The following is a 20,596-nucleotide window of genomic DNA, read 5'->3' as shown; positions in this document are numbered from 1 at the left end:
CATGAACTGGTATATCTTTCAACGTGGAGATGTGTGTTGCCATAATGCCACCAATTGGTGGCAGTATAATACAGTATCACATTAGGAAACATGACACGGTTTCAAAACTGAGAAAGCTTTTAAGCGGGAGATTTGTTTTCCTTCCTCCTGTTCTTCGGTAGATATTTAGTCCGTGGCAGTTTTAATTTGTTGCAGGAAAATGATTCAATCCAATGTCCATGAACTAATCTCCTTGATAGGTGTTCTTACTTTTGTAGTAAATTCCTGATAGCACAGGTAGATTTGTAAATGTTCATAAACGCATGCAAATCAACCTGCTTTCTAAATGTAGATCTTTGGTTGGGTCTGTTTTCTCATTTGTTTGCAGCGAAGATAAAAACATTGCAAGAATTCCATAAAGGCAGACCAAAGGCACATATCATACATAGATCCAAGGTATAAACCATGGTAAGAACTATACAGTATGCTCTCTATATACCTGTGAATTCCCACTTCCTGCATGGTCACCCGTGTGCCTACCTATGCATGTGACCAGTGACCCATGACCCAACATATGTGGGGTCATCATGGGTCGCTGTTTACATAGGCACACAGGTGACGAACAGTGTATACATTTATTGAGGAGGAACTACGATGAAATCCTTCTTTTTTTCCATTAGCTTCTTTCTCCTTTTGATAGCACTGCAGGTGGAATCATCATGTTCCTTTACTTAGTTCCATACATTCCCTGAAGAAGAGAAGTGATGGGAATGAATCAGTATTTAATGTACAACAATTGGTGCATCAGAGTTTCATGTGTACAATAACAACAGAACAATCTCTTGCACCATAAGCACTGCATTACTTCTGTACCACGGACTATTTCCATTTTTAAACACTGTTCCAAAACCCCTTTTTTTTTTCAATTGCTAACAAGCATCGGTCAATACTGAAGCCACTTTTTCAAAACTCTTCACACAGTGCATTACCAACATGCGTCTTGGCCAAACAGTTAATCTCACCTCCAAAACTCACTCAAACCACTTCATACATGTCTCAAAACAAGCTCGTTCGACCATAACACTGGCAAAAATTCTCACTCAGAAATCATACATTGTCACTCATAACACACTGAACTAAAAACACTAACAACAGGGAGCATTACATAAATGATTAACTTCTCTTTGAAGTTTGAATGATTTTTCACATAAATCAGTATTTCATTATAGAATAAGAATAACATCTTTTTACTTTATTGACTGTACTAAAGTATATGTAACAAGAATGAATCAGAAATGCAGCAATTTGCTTCAACAGCCTTTATTTTTCTATATCTTTGCATCTAGTAATATACTTGTGAAAAATAAAAAGTTGAAACAAATTCCTGAAATTCCAGGTCTGCAATAATAATTACCAAAAAACCATCAACAACATGTATAGTATAATCACTCATACTGTACAGTACTGTGAGGGTTCTAGTTCTCATCAACATATATAGTATAATCACTCATACTGTACAGTACTGTGAGGGTTCTAGTTCCCATCAACATGTATAGTATAATACTCATACTGTACAGTACTGTGAGGGTTCTAGTTCTCCCTCTCTCCTGCATTTAGCCACAAGTTCTCGTCAACATCACACCTTATGTGTTACGCTCGTCGTTAGAAATGGACCAAGGCGCAGCGTGCGTAGAGTTCCACATGATTTAATAAATGAAACTCACCAAAAGAAATACAGAAGCAAACGAAACATAAAGTAATGGTGTGCACACAGGCACTACACAAAAACAAGATCCCACAATCACAGGTGGGAAAAAGGGCTGCCTAAGTATGATCCCCAATCAGAGACAACGATAAACAGCTGCCTCTGATTGGGAACCATACTAGGCCAACAAAGAAATAGAAACGTAGATATGCCCACCCAAGTCACACCCTGACCTAACAAAATAGAGAATAAAAAAGGCTCCCTAAGGTCAGGGCGTGACATTATGTCTTCTCTGGCGATGCATCTTGGAAAGTATCTTCGGGAATGTCTAATCCAACCCTGGCAGTCTTCAGGAGAAGTGTCTCCACACCCCGATTTCATGGCATCCAGTAAGGCCATCTGGTCATATGGAGGGGGGTCATAAACCTTTCACCTCCACGCAGAGAAAAGGTAGGGGAGTTTCTTGCCCCTCCTCCGCTGGCACAAATCGATTATGCAGGTCATCCAGAAAAGAAATGAGTCTCTCTGTATTGCAGGGGGCCAATGAATGGTTTGTGTAACAGCAAACCATCATTGGACAGTGCTGAACACAATGTGATGTTAGCTCCTCTCTGGCCTGGGACATCCACGGTTGCTCTCTGTCCAATCACATTTCTTCCCCTGTTTTTGCCAGGTTGAATCCAGCTTCATCCACAAAGATGAATGTATGTGCAGTTTGCCTGGCTTCCTTCTCCATTACTCTCTAAAATACAGTAAATCCACAGTTTTACAGTACTTTACATTATGCACAGCTGTGTATGTACCCTGTTTGGCTATTATACAGACACCTTACCTGGACATATTGATACCAGAGTTCTTTCACATGTTCACCGTTTCTCTCAAAGGGTACAGTGTACAACTACTTCATCCTTATTTTATGTTTCTCTAGGACTCTGGCAATTGTCGCTGTGGTGACCATATTCACATTCCCAAAAGTGATAGTCTGCCAGCACTCTGTCCTGAATTTCCCGCAGTTTTATTGCATTTTTTCCTATTACCATGTCAACAATGGCAATTTCCTGCGCATCTGATAATATTCTGCCTCTCCCTGCTGTGGGAGGCAACCTTTGGATCCTACTGAAAAACACAAAACAATCAATATATTTCAAATTATCAGTACATGTAAAAATGTGAACATACTGTATTGTACTGTAATATGTCGATCAATTATCATTGAAGGATACACATCTCACCTGTTGTTTTGCCGGAGAATTCGTACTATTGATGCAACTGTTGAACGCTGCAGATTTGGTTGCTGTAACGGCTGTCGTAGAGAGGGGACCAAAGCGCAGCGTGTTGAGTGCTCATGATGAAATTTATTTTAACACAGAACACTAAAGAAAATAACAAAAGCGAAAACGATCAGCTCACAGTTCTGTCAGGTACACAGACTAACTAAACAGAAAATAACTACCCACAAACACAGGTGGAAAAAACCCCAACTTAAGTATGATCTCCAATTAGAGACAATGAGGACCAGCTGCCTCTAATTGGAGATCATCCCCCAAAAAACCAACATAGAAATAGAAAACTAGAACTAAACATAGATATAGAAAATATAGAAAAACACAAAACACCCCCTGTCATGCCCTGGCCTACTCCACCATAGAAAATAACATCTTACTATGGTCAGGATGTGACAGTTGCACCCTTAAACTGGCCTCTCTCAAAGAGAGACCATGGTTTACGACATGCTCAATAATTGTGGCCCGTATCAGAGACCACCGCTCCTGGTCTTCCTCTTCTTTGTCCTCCACTCATTCTCCCTCTCTCTGCCACTCTTCTTTCCACACCAACCTGTCTTTCTTGATCCATGTTTCCAAACTAAATCATTCCAAAGCCATCCTCTTTTGCCTGTTTGGTAACGAGATTAAAAAAAGGACACTTGGGTAGGCTTTCAGCTGAAATTGCAATCAGCTGTATTTGGAATGATTAAATATTCTTCTGAGATTTTCTATATGTTTCAATCTGGTTACTGCAGAAATGCATGACATTTGCCATCATTCTGTTTTGAATGTGTTTTTAACAGTTTTGGAAACAGTGTGTTAGCATTTGAAAACGAATATATAGTTTTGCAGGTGGTGGAAAATGACTGAGAAAAGAGTTCATGGATTTCGGAGAATGTGGTCATTGAATGCATTTTGTGTGAAAGCAATGAAAAAGGATTCACAGTGTGGTCCACATACGCTTCTGTTTCGCTGTTTCGCAGTTTTGACCAATGCATGTTAGCAATAAAAAAAACTGTAATACAATGTGGTTCAGCCATATAGAGTTAATTCAGTGTTCCTAAAATAACCCTGATCAACACAATCTGACATAGTTTATTGGTGTAATCACGGCGTTATTTCTCTATCAATTATTATTTCCATTTTAAAATGCTGAACATCGGAGTTCTAAAATAACCATTATTCTTACTGCACTGTCAGCATATTCTGATAGGGTTTCTTGGTCTGTTCTCTGTTTCTCGGATTTATAACATACTTTATCCCAAGTTAACACCAGGACCCAGACGGTACTCTTACAGTTTCATAATAAATCAATGTACAGACCGACCTCAATAACGGCTACATGGGATAAGAGTTCCTGTCTGGGGTTATTTTAAGCTCAATCTATATGGGTTTGACAGGGGGCTTCTGTGCTTTTCTGAACCTGGTTTAGTATCCTTTATACCTGAGGGAAAAGAGCTGAGGTGTATGGTAAATTGGTTGTGTCCCACATGGAACCCTAGTCCCTGCATAGTGCACTACTTTTGACCAGGGTCCATACTCTGGCCAAAAGCAGTGTATTACACAGTATAGGAAATGGGGTGCCATTTGGGATGCAGCCATTGTAGCCAGAGACTGATAGTTTTTTTAGGCTTTGGAATTTGTAATGGGGATTATGTGACTGGCTACATTCATCCAATCTCTCTTGTCTGTGGATATACAGGTAGATATTTCTACAATACCCTTTATTTCCATGTTAAATCACAGGTTGTGTAATTTGGCTTTTGGGAACAAGGGATGACCAAGAGAGGGAAGGAGAGGGAGTAAGATAGATTGATAAGACTGAGAAACAGTGAGAGGGTCAATACCAAACACAACAATGCTTACCTCACATACAGGGAATAATGTGCCATTTTGGACACAGCCAGAGTGAGTTTCCTGGCATCTGCTGGGGGAGGATAGAGAGGGTGGTGCGAGGATGAGAGGATGGAGAGAGGGACGAGAGGAATAGGGGAAGAAATGTCAGGGAGATATTCTGGACCTCAGTACACAGATCATGGGTTATGATGAGGTGTATTTTATTAATTACATAAAGGCATTTCCATCTAAAAGACCCATGAGCACCAACATGTGAAGTTCATGGGAGCATATCAAATTGGGTGTCAAATGAAAGAGTCTATGTTTTTGGGAAGTTAAGGCATAGATACATTTTTCAACCATTTTCCATCTTAAAAATGTGGCATAATTAAAGGCTTTTTTTCTGGATAAACAGATGGAAAAGGGGTCTTACAAAATATTCACCAGAAGTTACACAATAATGTTGACGTAGAGACTCCTGCCAACTAATATCAACGCTTACATTTCGTTTTGGAGAAATTGTTTACCTTCTTTCTGTAAGTTCAAGAAATATTGCCTTGTGCCAAAAAACCTTATATGTATCTTTGAGATATTTTCTAATTTCTCTCCCTCATGAGGAGGGAGGATAATTAAAGTTTGCAGAAGTAACAAGCAGTGGCAGACTTACCAATTCATTAAAGTGATTTTACTGATATTCATTTTGTTTATGAATTATTAAGTGGTTAAAACTCGTAATTCGGTTATCAAATTGGTACCCAAAAATCACTAATGAAATTACTGCAACTCAATTGGCTACAATGGGAAATCATAATAGCCAAAAATCACAGTTGGGTCCCCTGCTACCGTCCTCCCTTCCACTGGCATACTGTTATGTTCAGCTCATAACTGTTTTCTTTCTCTTTCTGTCACATCGTGATCAAAGCAAGAGTGTTATAACAGTTTGGACTACCCCTCCCTCACCTCTCCCCCCCTCTCTCTCTCTCTCTCTCTGTGCCTTTGTCTCTCACTCTCCAGTTAATGTCACCTCTCCCAGCTCTTACTGACACCTACCCATGACCCCTCTCTCTTTCCCTCTTTCCATTTACATTAACTAGCATCTTCACCTGCTCAGCACCGACCAACACCGGACATTCATGGACGTTAAAAAGTAGTTGAAATTTGATCAGTCCTCCCTAGCCTTGATGTTAATGTCCACAGACGGACATGACTGGACCAAATCTGAACCTATCATAGACGTGTGTTTCACAAGTTTGGATAGCACAGTACAGTACAGTATACATTACAATAAGTAGAGTACAGTACAATACAGTTCAGTACAGTACAGTCAGTCGAGCAAGTAGAGTACAGTCCAATACAATACGATACAGTACTGTAAAGAAAAGTAGAGTACAGTACAGTACAGTACAGTTATACTGCACTGAACTATACTGTACTGAACTGTACTCTACTTTACTCTACTGCACTGTACTGAACTCTACTCTACCCTACTCTGCTCTGCTCTGCTCTGCTGTGCTGTGCTGTATTGTACTACAATTTACCTCTACTGTGCTCTGCTGTGCTGCGCTGTGATGTCCAAACTTGTGAAAAATGGGGAGAATGACAATCAAATCCATAATTATGCATTTCTGTGTAGTACAGCTCAGGGACCCATGATGTAATTATGTTAACGTATTCTGCTAACAGGTGTAAATACACTTCACTTACTGTAGTTCAATAACCAAAAGAGATTTTTTCAAACTCAAGGAGCCATGTTCTAACTTTTGGAAAACGTGGTCACATAAAAACTTGTGGGAGATTTTACCATAATTCCGTTACCAAAGTTTGCATCTACACAGTTCTTCCACTAAATTCGTTTTTGTAAATTTTTCAGTGGAAATTGTTAAAAGTAGTCCTTGTTCATAAAGTTGTCGTCACATCCTGATCATACAAAGCTGTTATTTTCTATGGTAGAGTAGGTCAGGGCGTGACAGGAGGGTTTTCTAGTTGAGTTTTTCTATGTTGTCAGGTTCTAGTTTTGTATTTCTATGTTGGGTTTTGTTTGGGATGATCTCCAATTAGAGGCAGCTGGTCCTCGTTGTCTCTAATTGGAAATCATACTTAAGTAGTTTTTTTTTTCCCACCTGGGTTTGTGGGAGATTGTCTTTGAGTTAGTGTATGTTTCACCTCTGCGACACGGTTTATTGTGTTGTTATTCAGTTTATTTATATGTATTGCATAGTTCCACAGTGAAAATAAAATGTGGAACGACACACACGCTGCACTTTGGTCCGCTCCTTCATCGTACGACAGTTGTATGGTTTGTTAAACTGTGAAATCAATATTTTTTTGTTTGGCATACATTTTAAAGTAAACAAAACTGAGTCAACGTGTAATTCCATTACCATGGAATTGCCCATATACCTTGCAGTAGACTCACTATCTTTAACACATTGACCTGTTACAGCTGAGTGGGCTGCTGACATAGGCTGTTTTATTATATTCAAGCAGCTCTGTAGGGATGTGTAGGAGGGCACCCAGTACAAGTGGGGTCAATTACTCCTGGTATGAGAGCGCAAGACTGTTGCCATACATACACGCCAGTAAATAGAGTGAAATAGGCCTACTGTATAAAACATTAGAGGATACAGAGGCATGGACTACCACATGGAATCATCTTTCTCCTGACCTGTGTGGTCATGCGTTAAATAGGCTGCCATGTTACTTTCACCCGGATTCCTCACACATATGAGTGGAAATGGATGTTGTTTCATGTTTTATGCATATGTTGATACAGTAGTGTATACTGTGTGCGTCTCTGTCTCCTCTCGTTCTCTCTCTGTGTGTGTGTGGTTTTATGTGCGTGCGTCCATGCATGTGCGCATTTGCGTCATGACTGTGTGTTTTGTGTGTGTGTGTGCATGTACATATTTCAAAGGATCTATTTGGGCATCACTTACAGTAACTCTTTGATGAGTGCTGGCTGGTTGCCTAAAGGTGTGGTAATGGTTTCTCTCAGCAGCTAACAGAGGGTTTGTGTTTGAGCTATATTTAGAGGGGGAGGTCAGGCCTGAAAAATACTGGGTAATGAAAATGATGAGCCATCCCAAGGATCAAATGTCTTCCATCCAAACATAGTAAACACATACTTTCTTTGTAATTACTTTTCCTGGTGTCAGGAAAATTATGATGGGAAAACAAATAATAAAATATAATTTGGAACACTTTAAGACCTATTACACACACACACACACACACACACACACTTGCTCTATAATCATCTATGTTATTATAAGTCATGACATGGGCAGTGTGAGCCTAACTCCTATTTGATGACTAGTGTCCTTACTGTAGGTATCTTATGAATGTTTGTTATGATTGTAGACTATTTATCTGATGGGCATCTGTGGAATTATTTTGTCTAAGGCGCACATTCCTCTCGCAGCGCAAGTAGGTGACGCTGACTGTTGAAGTGACATCAACCCACCGCTAGTAGCCTGCTCCGAGCGTTCCTCTTCGTTCCGTCCGCATGCATTCATTCTCGTTTCGCTAAAGGAGGTGTAGTTTGTCCGATTGTTGCTGCTAAAAGGGGTTGGACAAAAATATTTTTCATCATGAACAACTGTAATAGCTTCGTCAACATGGCGTCGATAGGAGATTTCGACCCGCTCAATGCTTCTATCCCCGCCACCAAAGTTGAAATCACAGTGTCTTGCAGGTAAGATAATGGCTTCAGTGTAACCCATTTATTTGTCGGGTGTTGATATGACTGTTTTAACGGTAGAAGGATATGGTATGGGCAAGTATTCCGGGTTTTATCTGCCATTCCAATTGGCCAACTGTCAAACAAGTTCTGGTTGTTCTAACATTTTGAAAAGTCAATGTTGTTCAACCAACGGCACTGTTTCTAATTATTTTAGGCTACATTGTATCTAGATAAGAGTGAGGTGTTCAAGTTGTTACTTTGTTTTAGTTTTGGGTGGTAAGTTTACAATTAACTTTCGAACTGTAGTCTATCAGGTATTTAATAGGCAGTAACCTGGCAGTCAGCCTATTAGAGGACTGGCAATGGACACCAACGGGCTTTAATAGGCATCATCAACAATAGCCAACATTCCCTATCTTGGTATACTGCCGTATGTTAGAAGGCTGTTCTCACCGAATAATTTGACACTTATTTTATTCTGACTCGTGGCTTGTTGTGTGCTGTCACTCACGAACTGATCAGAGGAACATAAATAGATTTACATTGACATTTTACAAAAGGTAAGCTATATGCCAGGAGTAGGCTAGTGATTTGATGTAGCATAGCCTATGTGCAGCGACAGTCAGACTAGTGTATGTGCGGGTTGAGGGTGTATCACTAGCCCGTTTATACCCACCCCGTCTCTCTGGAGCCGTGGCTTCCTGTTCCTTAACGGCTCCCCCCGTCCCTGCCAAACCTTGTGTATTTAAGGAGTCCCTTAAGAATAGATCAAAGGAGGGAATGCTGGCCTCACTGGAATGGCAGTCATAGTGTTGTCACTGGACTGTCACTCATTATTTAATCAACTGATAGTGAAGGAAAGACGACACACACAGTGAGACTTTGTAAGCGCTCAATAACACGTCACAGTGAAACAAAGTGTTGGCCTACTTCCCAAGGAAATTCCCCTTCGATTTCACAAAATGGACTCAATTGAGTAAAAGGGAAATACATTTCGTAATAACCACACACAATAAACAATAACTAGTTACACAATATTTGACCATACCATACTGAACCAGTAGCCTACTTCTCTAGGGGAATCAATCCATTAAAATGTGTTATTTCTATCACCTCCAGGGAATAAGTCACATATTACCCCTTATGTGTCAGCCTCTGAAGTAGAGATGGAGGGTTGTGGCACTATATACATAAGGGTTGTTAGGTAAATGCTGGTACTGAGTCACGCTCTAGTGCCTGCTGGGCATAGAGGGGTTCTGTAGGGAATGCCTTCACACTCATTACAACCCAGAGAGGAGGTGAGGTACCATGGTAACACAGCCAGGTGTGTGTGTGTCCGTGCCTGAAAGGCTCTGATCTCTCGCACTCTCTCTCTATCACAACACACACACACACACACACCACACACACACACACACACACACACACACACACACACACACACACACACACACACACACACACACACACACACACACACACACTGTGTGTCTGACGAAGGGATGAGTCCCTCTCTTTCTCTCTCTCTCTCTCTCTCTCTCTCTCTTGCTCTCTCTCATTCTGACTTACTTTCTTCTCTCTGCCCAAAGCTCCAATGGAGGCCCAGACTGTTAGTACAGATAACTATATCTTTTCCATCCCTGCCTGCAGTCCTCTGATGTCATGTTTACATGTGGGAACGGTAGGCTACTGTAGGTGGATGGCTCTGCTCTGGTTAGGTTGGGGTATGCCTATGTACTGTCCTCATGACACAGTAAAGTCCTGTGTGGACCAGAGTTCAGTTAATATGAATAAGTTGGTGGATATGTATGAGGTGTTCTTCTCTGCTGGATTTCTCAGTACCCCTCGGATCCTCCTGGGTAAATTGATCCTTGGCTTGGTGTAATAAAGCGGGTCTAACTGTTTCATAAATTATTTTGTTGTACTAGCACTGTATTCCCAATCCAGTGATTGGTTCTACCTCTCTCTGAGTTAGAATGCATGAGTTGTTCGGATATTGCATTATCTTGCTATTTCCGTACATGGTACATAAATCTGATTTGTGGTATCTGGCTGGTTGTCTCTGTGGTACTGTAGTTTAGTGTGTGGTTCCCTGTTGTTTAGGGGAACATTACTCATGTGTGGTGTCTGGCTGTGTTTATGGTAATCTGTGGTGTCTGGTTTTCTCAGTGCTTGTTCAGGGATGTGTCTAATCAGTGATAGGAGCACAGGTGTCAGAGCTGGAGGCCTCATTACCTCAATGATTGAAGAGGAGGGCAGGGGGGCACCAGGAGCTCCACAGGGACCAGGGGTACCTTGACATGTTTGGGCCCAGCTGTGTACCCTTTCTCCCCTTCTCTCACTCCCTTTCTCCCCTTTTCTCACACCTCTCGCTCGTCGTCTCTCGCTCGTTCCTCTCTTTCCCTCTCTTTTTCCTGGATACCTGTCAATGTGTCTGTCCCCTCTCCCTGTCCCTTTCCTCTCTCCCCTTCCTCCCTCTCTTTCCCCCTCTCTCCTGGGTTTTCTCTTCCTGTCAGTGTGTAACTGACTCTGACAGCGTCCTTAGATGTCAGATCTCCCTCCCCATCTCGTTCTCTGTGAGACTGCCTCTCCTCTTATCAACACAACTGTCACCAATTGGCTGACTTAATGACAGCCACTACTATCAATCCAAAAGTTTTGTGGTAGTTTCTTCTTGAGTTTATTTCAGGTTGACCATGCCTGACTGTTTCTCAATGCTTACCCTCCCCTACTCCCTAAAAGACTGTTGTTTGAGGAAGTAAGTTTGTTTTGGGCTGACACACAGCACAACCTCAGGGATAAGAACCCCCCCGGTGTGTTCTCCAAACACCAACATGTAAATAAACATGTTTAATTATAAATCTACAAATCTAATCCAGAGAGTCAGGGAAAGCTTCCTGGGCCAGTGCTCCCTTAGTTTTGCAAGCCAGTCATTGCGCTAACTCTAGTTGGCAACTTCCTTCTAACTGCACACAGAGAGATACAAATGGTTTCCACAAGTTCATCTGACTCTGGGAAAGTAGATAAAAGGCTTCATTGCTAGACGTTGGACAGAAAAACTAAGCAAACCTTCCCTCACCCCACTTTCACCTTCTGAACAAATTCATATTTTAACCAATGTCTGAGTTTCAGTTGGGTTACTTCAAACGGTTCAAATATTTCTCCTCTGGCTGTTGGAACAAAACTCTCTCTCTCTCTGTGTGTGTAATGGCTTGGCAGCCCTCCTGTACCCTTTCTGTCTGCTTAGTTTATGGAACTGAATGATGGCCTTTCATTTGAAAGGGTAAATGGAAAGTAAGTGAGAGTGGAAACATGGCTCTAGGTGTGGGTCACCTTGGACTCTTCCTGGTGACAGTCACAGGGTTATTGATGATGGCCAGTTTGGGGCCTGGATGATGTCAGATATTCATTAGCTAGGGGACGGGGACGGGGGGACAGGGATGGGGACGTGATGTGCGCAGACTGGTGATTCGCAGACTGTTGCGGTTCATCATTCGCCCATGTTGTCCTATAGTAATGATGCCACATATGCTCCCGGCAGGCCCATTTATTCAGGAAAGCTAATGTTTAAATATTTGTCATTTAACTTTTAAAGTATGTTTCCTTTTATATGTGGCATAAACACAACCCAGTCACAATGCTTTAATCTTATTAAGCTACTTCAAAAGTCTCCTTTAGGCATATGCACGTTCATCCAAAATATCATTCCAGCATCCTCAAAATGGCTTGACATGAACATTTTTTATGTGAGTAAAGTACATGTCGGATAACAACTATCAAGCTATCAGGGGAAAGCATGCAATTGATTAGGCTACAGATGAAATAATGATGAACTTCACAGGGTGGTGAAAGTGCAAGGTGATGAGCTTGATGCTCCTTTCAATAAATATCGATGGTCTTATTCTGATGACATGATCGTCGATGCTTGGCTGCTGTTTGACAAATAAAAATGATATTGCGCTTTTGTCCATAATAATCTCATCATGTAGGTTATACCCACACTGTATCTGCGAGCTGTGTGCTAGAGCGCACGTGCCAATACCAGACTGGGCACATTCGCTACACCTAAACACATTTTTTTTGTGTGGTAAAACCATCAGTAGGCCTAAAGTTGAAAATGTGATGGAAACCCATTTATTTTTTATTCAATACATGGGAATTTAACTGTTAAAGTTATTTTTATGTGCACTACGTATTTACGCACATACTTTTATCGGCAAGCCTTCGATACCGGGTAGGCCTCCCAAGATAGGGAGGGATATATTTTCTGTTGGCCGAGATTGACATAGTCTATTTATTGTGGCGTTGAAAACGCAAACCAGGATATTGAAGCGCCCGAAGTCGGTATGCTTTGTTTGTCGATTGTGTGATACAGAAACCTGTTGGTGGAAAATGTGTTGCATATACAGTTTTAAATAATTATAAATATGGCATCAAAATGTTTAACATCTGATTTCCCCCTTGGCTCTGATCGTAATGCACGCCTAATGAAACAGGCAGGGAGCTCGTCCGTGGTGGTCGGCGAACCCTCCACCTTCTGGCCCTTAGCCCTGCTTGGCATCGACTGTGCCACAAAAGCATGCTGGAGTGGCAAAGTCGATATCAACATTTATAAACACAGGGTTTCTACAGCTATTGTTATTTGTTGTCGTAAACATTACAAGTACAAGGGGAGGGTCATATGAAATTGTTTTTATGAACTGTCTCTAATTCACTTAAATCCTGCCTCAAAGGCAATGCCATTGGTTGAATGCTCAGGGTGCATCTTAATACTCTAAAGTGTCATCCTGTCTTTTTCTTTATTTGTTTGCGCCAAATTGAGAAGACAGGATTGGTGAGACCAGAATGGAGGATTTAAAAAATAATTTAACTAGGCAAGTCAGATAAGAACAAATTCTTATTTACAATGACGGTCTACCGGGGAACAGTGGGTTAACTGCCTTGTTCCATGGGCAGAACGACAGATTTTTACCTCGTCAGCTCGGGGATTCGATCCAGCAACCTTTCGGTTACTGGCCCAATGCTCTAACCTGCCGCCCCAGGATGCAAAGTGTGCGAGCTAGGTTACTCACTTTAGACCTGACCAGGACTCACAGATCACCATGGATAAAGGAAAGGGAAGCAACAAGAGGAAGCTGTAGTCGAATATTGACACGCAGCCCTGGCTAGAAATAACAGATAAGAGATCAAATAAGAAAAATGGAATTAATCTGGGTCGTGTGAATGTACACGTCCCCTTTCTCTGTCGGAGACTAGAACCTGGATCACATGAATGATTTGTCCATACCAGGCGAAGGCAGGCGGAACATTCCAATATCCAATAACCATGTACAGTGAAGGAAAAAAGTATTTGATCCCATGCTGATTTTGTACGTTTGCCCACTGACAAAGAAATGATCAGTCTATAATTTTAATGGTAGGTTTATTTCAACAGTGAGAGACAGAATAACAACAAACAAATCCAGAAAAACGCATGTCAAAAATGTTATAAATTGATTTGCATTTTAATGAGGGAAATAAGTATTTGACCCCCTCTCAATCAGAAAGATTTCTGGCTCCCAGGTGTCTTTTATACAGGTAATGAGCTGAGATTAGGAGCACACTCTTAAAGGGAGTGCTCCTAATCTCAGTTTGTTACCTGTATAAAAGACACCTGTCCACAGAAGCAGTCAATCAATCAGATTCCAAACTCTCCACCATGGCCAAGACCAAAGAGCTCTCCAAGGATGTCAGGGACAAGATTGTAGACCTACACAAGGTTGGAATGGGCTACAAGACCATCGCCAAGCAGCTTGTAAGGTGACAACAGTTGGTGCGATTATTCGCAAATGGAAGAAATACAAAAGAACTGTCAATCTCCCTCGGCCTGGGGCTCCATGCAAGATCTCACCTCATGGAGTTGCAATGATCATGAGAATGGTGAGGAATCAGCCCAGAACTACGCGGGAGCAGCTGGGACCATAGTCACCAAGAAAACAATTGGTAACACACTACGCTGTGAAGGACTGAAATCCTGCAGCGCCCGCAAGGTCCCCCTGCTCAAGAAAGCACATATACATGCCCGTCTGAAGTTTGCCAATGAACATCTGAATGATTCAGAGGACAACTGGGTGAAAGTGTTGTGGTCAGATGAGACCAAAATGGAGCTATTTGGCATCAACTCAACTCGCCATGTTTGGAGGAGGAAGAATGCTGCTTATGACCCCAAGAACACCATCCCCACCGTCAAACATGGAGGTGGAAACATTATGCTTTGGGGGTGTTTTTCTGCTAAGGGGACAGGACAACTTCACCGCATCAAAGGGACGATGGACGGGGCCATGTACCGTAAAACCTTGGGTGAGAACCTTCTTCCCTCAGCCAGGGCATTGAAAATGGGTCGTGGATGGGTATTCCAGCATGACAATGACCCAAAACACAAGGCACCAAAGGAGTGGCTCAAGAAGAAGGACATTAAGGTCCTGGAGTGGCCTAGCCAGTCTCCAGACCTTAATCCCATAGAAAATCTGTGGAGGGAGCTGAAGGTTCGAGTTGCCAAACGTCAGCCTTGAAACCTTAATGACTTGGAGAAGATCTGCAAAGAGGAGTGGGACAAAATCCCTCCTGAGATGTGTGCAAACCTGGTGGCCAACTACAAGAAACGTCTGACCTCTGTGATTGCCAACAAGGGTTTTGCCACCAAGTACTAAGTCATGTTTTGCAGAGGGGTCAAATACTTATTTTCCCCATTAAAATGCAAATCATTTAATAACATTTTTGACATGCGTTTTTCTGGATGTTTTTGTTGTTATTCTGTCTCTCACTGTTCAAATAAACCTACCATTAAAATTATAGTCTGATCATTTGTCAGTGGGCAAACGTACAAAATCAGCAGGGGATGAAATACTTTTTCCCTCACTGTATGCTCGCAGGCATAAAACATGTGCACAACACACACAGACACACATGCACACACACACACATTTGATTGGCTCCAACCCAACAGTCACAAGTGATAATAAAGACGATTCACTCTTATCTACAACATACTTTCAGAAAAGGAACTAGTTCTATCCTACTTCCGAGCTGGAGACAGGCTATTAGCCTATAATTTATAGATCCAGATCTGTCTTTTTTATGATAGAAACCCAACAACACTCAACTAGTTCCTCTATTTTTGGCGCTTTCCACTCTCTGACTCTTGGAAGTGATTGTATTGCCCTTTTGGATCCATAAAGATCAGCCAATGGCTTGTATTGGAGAAGTGACAAAAGTGTCTGGATGGATTGAGCTGAGACGGGCCATGCTGTGGCCTGGTTCAATACGACTCGGAGAAAGACAGGAAGATACCTCCATTGTATCTCACATAGGAGAGGAGGATGAAAAGAGAGTGAAAGACAGGCAAAAGACTGCCGATCCATGATCAATGGACATTTGGCTCGAACTGTGGGAGCTGAATGGATTTTGGAAGACCTTACAGGAGAAAAGCAATCAGTGGGATTTGCAATTTGGCTGAAAACATATGGAGCTAAAATGAAATTGGAAGACATGGTCTCTGAGCCTGGGTAATGGCCAGTGTGTGTGTGTGTGTGTGTGTGTGTGTGTGTGTGTGTGTGTGTGTGTGTGTGTGTGTGTGTGTGTGTGTGTGTGTGTGTGTGTGTGTGTGTGTGTGTGTGTGTGTGTGTGTGTGTGTGTGTGTGTGTGTGTGTGTGTGTGTGTGTGTGGGCTGGGTCCTGCCATGTAATGGGGTTTGGGTCTGCTTGGGGAGTCTAGCACACCTCGTAAAGATCCACACACAGAGGAAATGGCTATTGACCGCTCCAACTACCCTGAGCTCTGAGGTGATTTTCTACAGGGCTGGAGAAAATGTCCACAGAATTGTGTGCAATTTGCATGTAGTGTGTTTAATCTGTATTGCCTGGAATTGCCAGGGACTTCACAATACAATTTTATCACGATACTTAGGTGCCGATAGAATGTGTTACGATTATATATGTATTTCAATTCGATACTGTGATTTTATTGCGATTTGATGTTCCAAACATATTGCTCACTATGTGCCTGCTGCAGAGTGACAACTAAATGCATGAGAAAACGAGTTTTGATTAGTCAGGGAAATAAAAGTGGTGAAAACATGTTAGCCTGGCTCACTATTTAAAAACCTACAGTAACAATTTTTTTAAATAAAAATAATATTGCGATATGTAACTGTATCGATTTATTTTTCACCCATCACTAGTAATCTGTGTGTTATGTGATTTAGTGTGTCTTTGCTTCCATGCTCATTGTTAAACCACAGAAGGTAAAGTTTGACTCATATTGGATTTGTTTTTCCTCTTTCTCTCTCAATTCAGTTAAATTAAAATGGGCTTTATTGACATGAGAAACAAATGTTTACTTTGCCAAACCATGTGAAATTAACAACAAAAATGAGAAGAAACAAAACAAAAAATGATCAGAAATTATACTGAACTTAAATATAAACACAACAGGTAAAGTGTTGTATCCATGTTTCATAAGCACAAAATATAAGGGCACATTGCAAGACCCAGATGCAGACACGAGAGGCACATGGTTTGAGTCTCTCATATTTATTAGTATCCATGGGGCAGGCAAGAGAATGGTCGTGGAAAGGCAAAAGATCATAACAAGGTCAGAGTCCAGGAGGTACAGAGTGGCAGGCAGGCTCGAGGTCAGGGCAGGCAGTATGGTCAGGCAGGCAGGTTCAGAGTCAAGGCAGGCAAGGGTCAAAACCGGGAGGACTAGCAAAAAACAGAGAAGAGGAAAAAGCAGGAGCCCGGAGTAACATTCTTGTTGACTTGACAAAACAAGACGAACTGGCACAGACAGACAGAAAACACAGGTATAAATACCCAGGGGATAATGGGGAAGATGGGTGACACCTGGAGGGGGTGGAGACAAGCACAAGGACAGGTGAAACAGATCAGGTTTGACAGTACCCCCCCTCTAGGGGCGCCACCTGGCGTCCTATCTGGGCGCATACCTGGTTGACCAGGGTGCCGGCGGTGTAAGTCGGCGATGAGGGCTTGGTCCAGGATGTCTCTAGCGGGGACCCAGCACCCCTCCTCCAGGCCATAACCCTTCCAGTCAACCAGGTACTGGAAGCCCCTGCCCCGTAGTCGAACACTCAGGAGGCTTCTCACCGTGTATGCCGGATGGCCATCGATGACACGGGGCGGAGGGGTGGGCCTGGAAATAGAAAACAAGGGGCTGTGAGACACAGGCTTAATCCTAGACACATGGAACGTAGGGTGAATACGGAGGGTACGGGGTGACAAAAGACGAACAGCAGTGGAACTAAGGTCTCTAGAGATGGGGAAAAGGCCAATGAAATGGGGGAAAGTTTGCTGGACTCCACTCGAAGGGGCAGGTCCCATGTGGATAGCCATACCCTCTGCCCAATGCACAAGGCATGAGGTAGGGAGGATGGTCTCGGAGTCAGAGGATGTGGCAACGGGACTGTACAGGCGAGAGAGGGCATTAGGTTTAACATTCTTGGACCCTGGGAGATAGGAAATGGTGAAGTTGAACCTGGTGAATAACAGAGCCCACCAGGCCTGCCTGAAGTTAAGGCGCTTGGCTGTGCGGAGATATTCCAAATTCTTGTAGTCGGTCAAAACCAAAAATGGATGTTCTGCAGTTCTCGGTTACCCACGTCATAGTTTCTTTCTGCAGACTTGAGACAATGGGACAGGAAGGCACAGGGATGGAGCTTTTGGTCCTGGATGGATCTCTGGGACAGGATAACCCCCACTCCAAAGTCAGAGGGTAAAACAGTGGAACTCACATTTCTCCACTTTCATAAATAACTGGTTCTCCAGGAGGCACTGAAGGTCATGTCAAACATGGAGGATGTGTTCTTGGGCAGAACGGGAAAAAACCAGGATGTCGTCGAGGTAGACGAACACGAAACGATTTATCATATCCCGGAGCACATCGTTTACCAGGCCCTGGAAAAACACGTTAGTGTGACCAAACGGCATGACCAGGTACTCATAATGTCCACTGGCAGTGTTGAAGGCTGTCTTCCACTCATCCCCTTTGTGTATCCAAACCAGGTGGTAGGCATACCAAAAGTCCAGCTTGGAGAAGATGGTAGCGCCCTGGAGAGGTTCGAAAGCCGAGGAGAGGAATGGCAGGGGGTAACGATTCTTCATCGTTATGTCATTAAGGCCCCGGTAGTCAATGCACGGACGCAGGGTCTTGTCCTTCTTTTCCACAAAGAAAAACCCTGCGCCGGCAGGGGATGCAGAAGGAAGGATGCCTCCAGTAGCGAGAGAATCCTCAATATACTCCTCCATGGCCTTGGTCTCAGGGATAGGGAATATAGCTGACCACAAGGCGGTGTGGTGCCTGGGAGAAGTCAATGGCACAATTGTAGGGATGATGTGGGGGAAGAGAAGTAGCCCGTGCCTTACTGAAGACCTCCAGGAGGTCATGGTACTCTGCGGGGACGGCAGAGAAATCCAAGGCTTGACTTAAGCTCTGAGAAGGCCGTCTCGGGGAAGGCTGCGCTGCTTTGAGGCAATGAGAATGGCAGAACGGACTCCAACCCAGGTTTGAACTCGTGGTCCAGTTAATAACGGGGTTGTGTTTTTGGAGCCGAGAAAATCCCAAAACAACAGGAACATAGGGGGACTCAATGATGAGAAGCTGTATAGCCTCACTGTGATTTCCTGAAACCAGCAGATTAACAGGAACAGTGTTGTGGGTAACTCTACCAATGGAGCGGCCGTCCAGTGCTCTAGCGTCCATGGGAACAGAGAGGAGTTGAGGGGGGATACCTAATTCAGAAACTAGGGTAGCGTCCGTAAAACTCTCATCTAGCTCTGCCCAGTTGCATAGGTTCCGGTGTATCTGACTCACCCGTCACCGATGATTCTCAAGGGAACTCAGGGGGGGCTTCGGGTCTTCTCGGAAATACTGCCTTCGGGGACTTCCGGATTCCTTCGGAGATGAACGAGCAGCAGCGGATGAACTAGTGTGCCCAAGACCAGACCACCTCTCACTCCTGCGTTCCCGTAGACGCCCATCAATCCTAAGAGTAAGGGCGAGGACAGGTGAAACAGATCAGGGTGTGACACAAAAAGCTTATTTCTCTCAAATGTTATGCACAAATTTGTTTACATCCTTGTTAGTGAGCATTTCTACTTTGCCAACATAATCCATCGACCTAACAAGTGTGGCATAACAAGAAGCTGATTAAACAGCATGATCATTACACAAGTGCACCTTGTGCTGGCGACAATAAAAGGCCACTTTAAAATATGCAGTTGTCTCACACAGCACAATGCCACAGATGTCTCAAGTTTTGAGGGAGTGTGCAATTGGCATGCTGACTACAGGAATGTCCACCAGAGCTGTTGCCAGAGAATTGAATGTTAATTTCTCTACCATAAACCCCCTCCAGCATTGTTTAATAGAATTTGGCTGTACGTCCGACCGGCCTCACAACCGCAGACCATGTGTAACCATGCCAGCCCAGGACCTCCACATCCGGCTTCTTCACTTGTGGGATCATCTGAGACCAACCAATATCCAGCAACCGGACAGCTGATGAAACTGTGGGTTTGCACAACCAAAGGGTTTCTGACAGTTTGTGTAGAAATTATCTCGGGAAGCTCATCGTACTCACAAGGGTCTTGACCTGACTGCAGTTTGGTGTCGTAACCGACTTCAGTGGGCAAATGCTCACCTTCAATGGCAACTGGCATGCTGGAGAAGTGGACTCTTCATGGATGTATCCCGGTTTCAACTGTACCGGCCAGATGGCGAGTATGGCACTGTGTGGGTGAGCGGTTTGCTGATGTCAACGTTGTGAACAGAGTGCCCCGTGTTGGCGATGGGGTTATGGTATGGGCAGGCATAAGCTTCGGCCAACGAACACAATTGCATTTTATCGATGGCGATTTGAATGAGATAGCGTGACGAGATCCTGAGGCCCATTGTCATGCACTGCCATCACCTCATGTTTCAGCATGTTTATGCACGGCCCCATTTCTCAAGGATCAGTACATAATTCCTGGAAGCTGAAAATGTCCCAGTTTTTTCATGGCCTGTATAATCACCAGACATGTCACCTATTGACCATGTTTGGGATGCTCTGGATTAGGACTGGGCGATATGGCC

The 20,596-nt window shown here is 43.2% G+C and overlaps 1 protein-coding gene across 3 annotated transcripts in view; it reads left to right on the top strand.

The window, feature by feature from the left end:
* Positions 1–8,259: 8,259 nt before the first annotated feature.
* The window catches only part of LOC106609114 (copine-8), a 129,970-nt gene continuing 117,633 nt past the window's right edge, over positions 8,260–20,596 (top strand). For all 3 annotated transcript variants that reach the window (XM_014207548.3, XM_014207545.3, XM_082977607.1), the window contains exon 1: positions 8,260–8,479. In XM_014207548.3, the coding sequence (XP_014063023.1) occupies positions 8,376–8,479 (104 nt within the window). In that variant the 5' untranslated portion in view covers positions 8,260–8,375. The remainder of the gene's footprint in view (positions 8,480–20,596) is intronic.

This window comes from Salmo salar, chromosome 07 (genome assembly GCF_965601325.2).
Source record: "Salmo salar chromosome 07, fSalSal1, whole genome shotgun sequence".
NCBI classification, from domain to species: Eukaryota; Metazoa; Chordata; class Actinopteri; order Salmoniformes; family Salmonidae; genus Salmo; species Salmo salar.
This window is presented reverse-complemented; position numbering and strand designations above follow the sequence as displayed.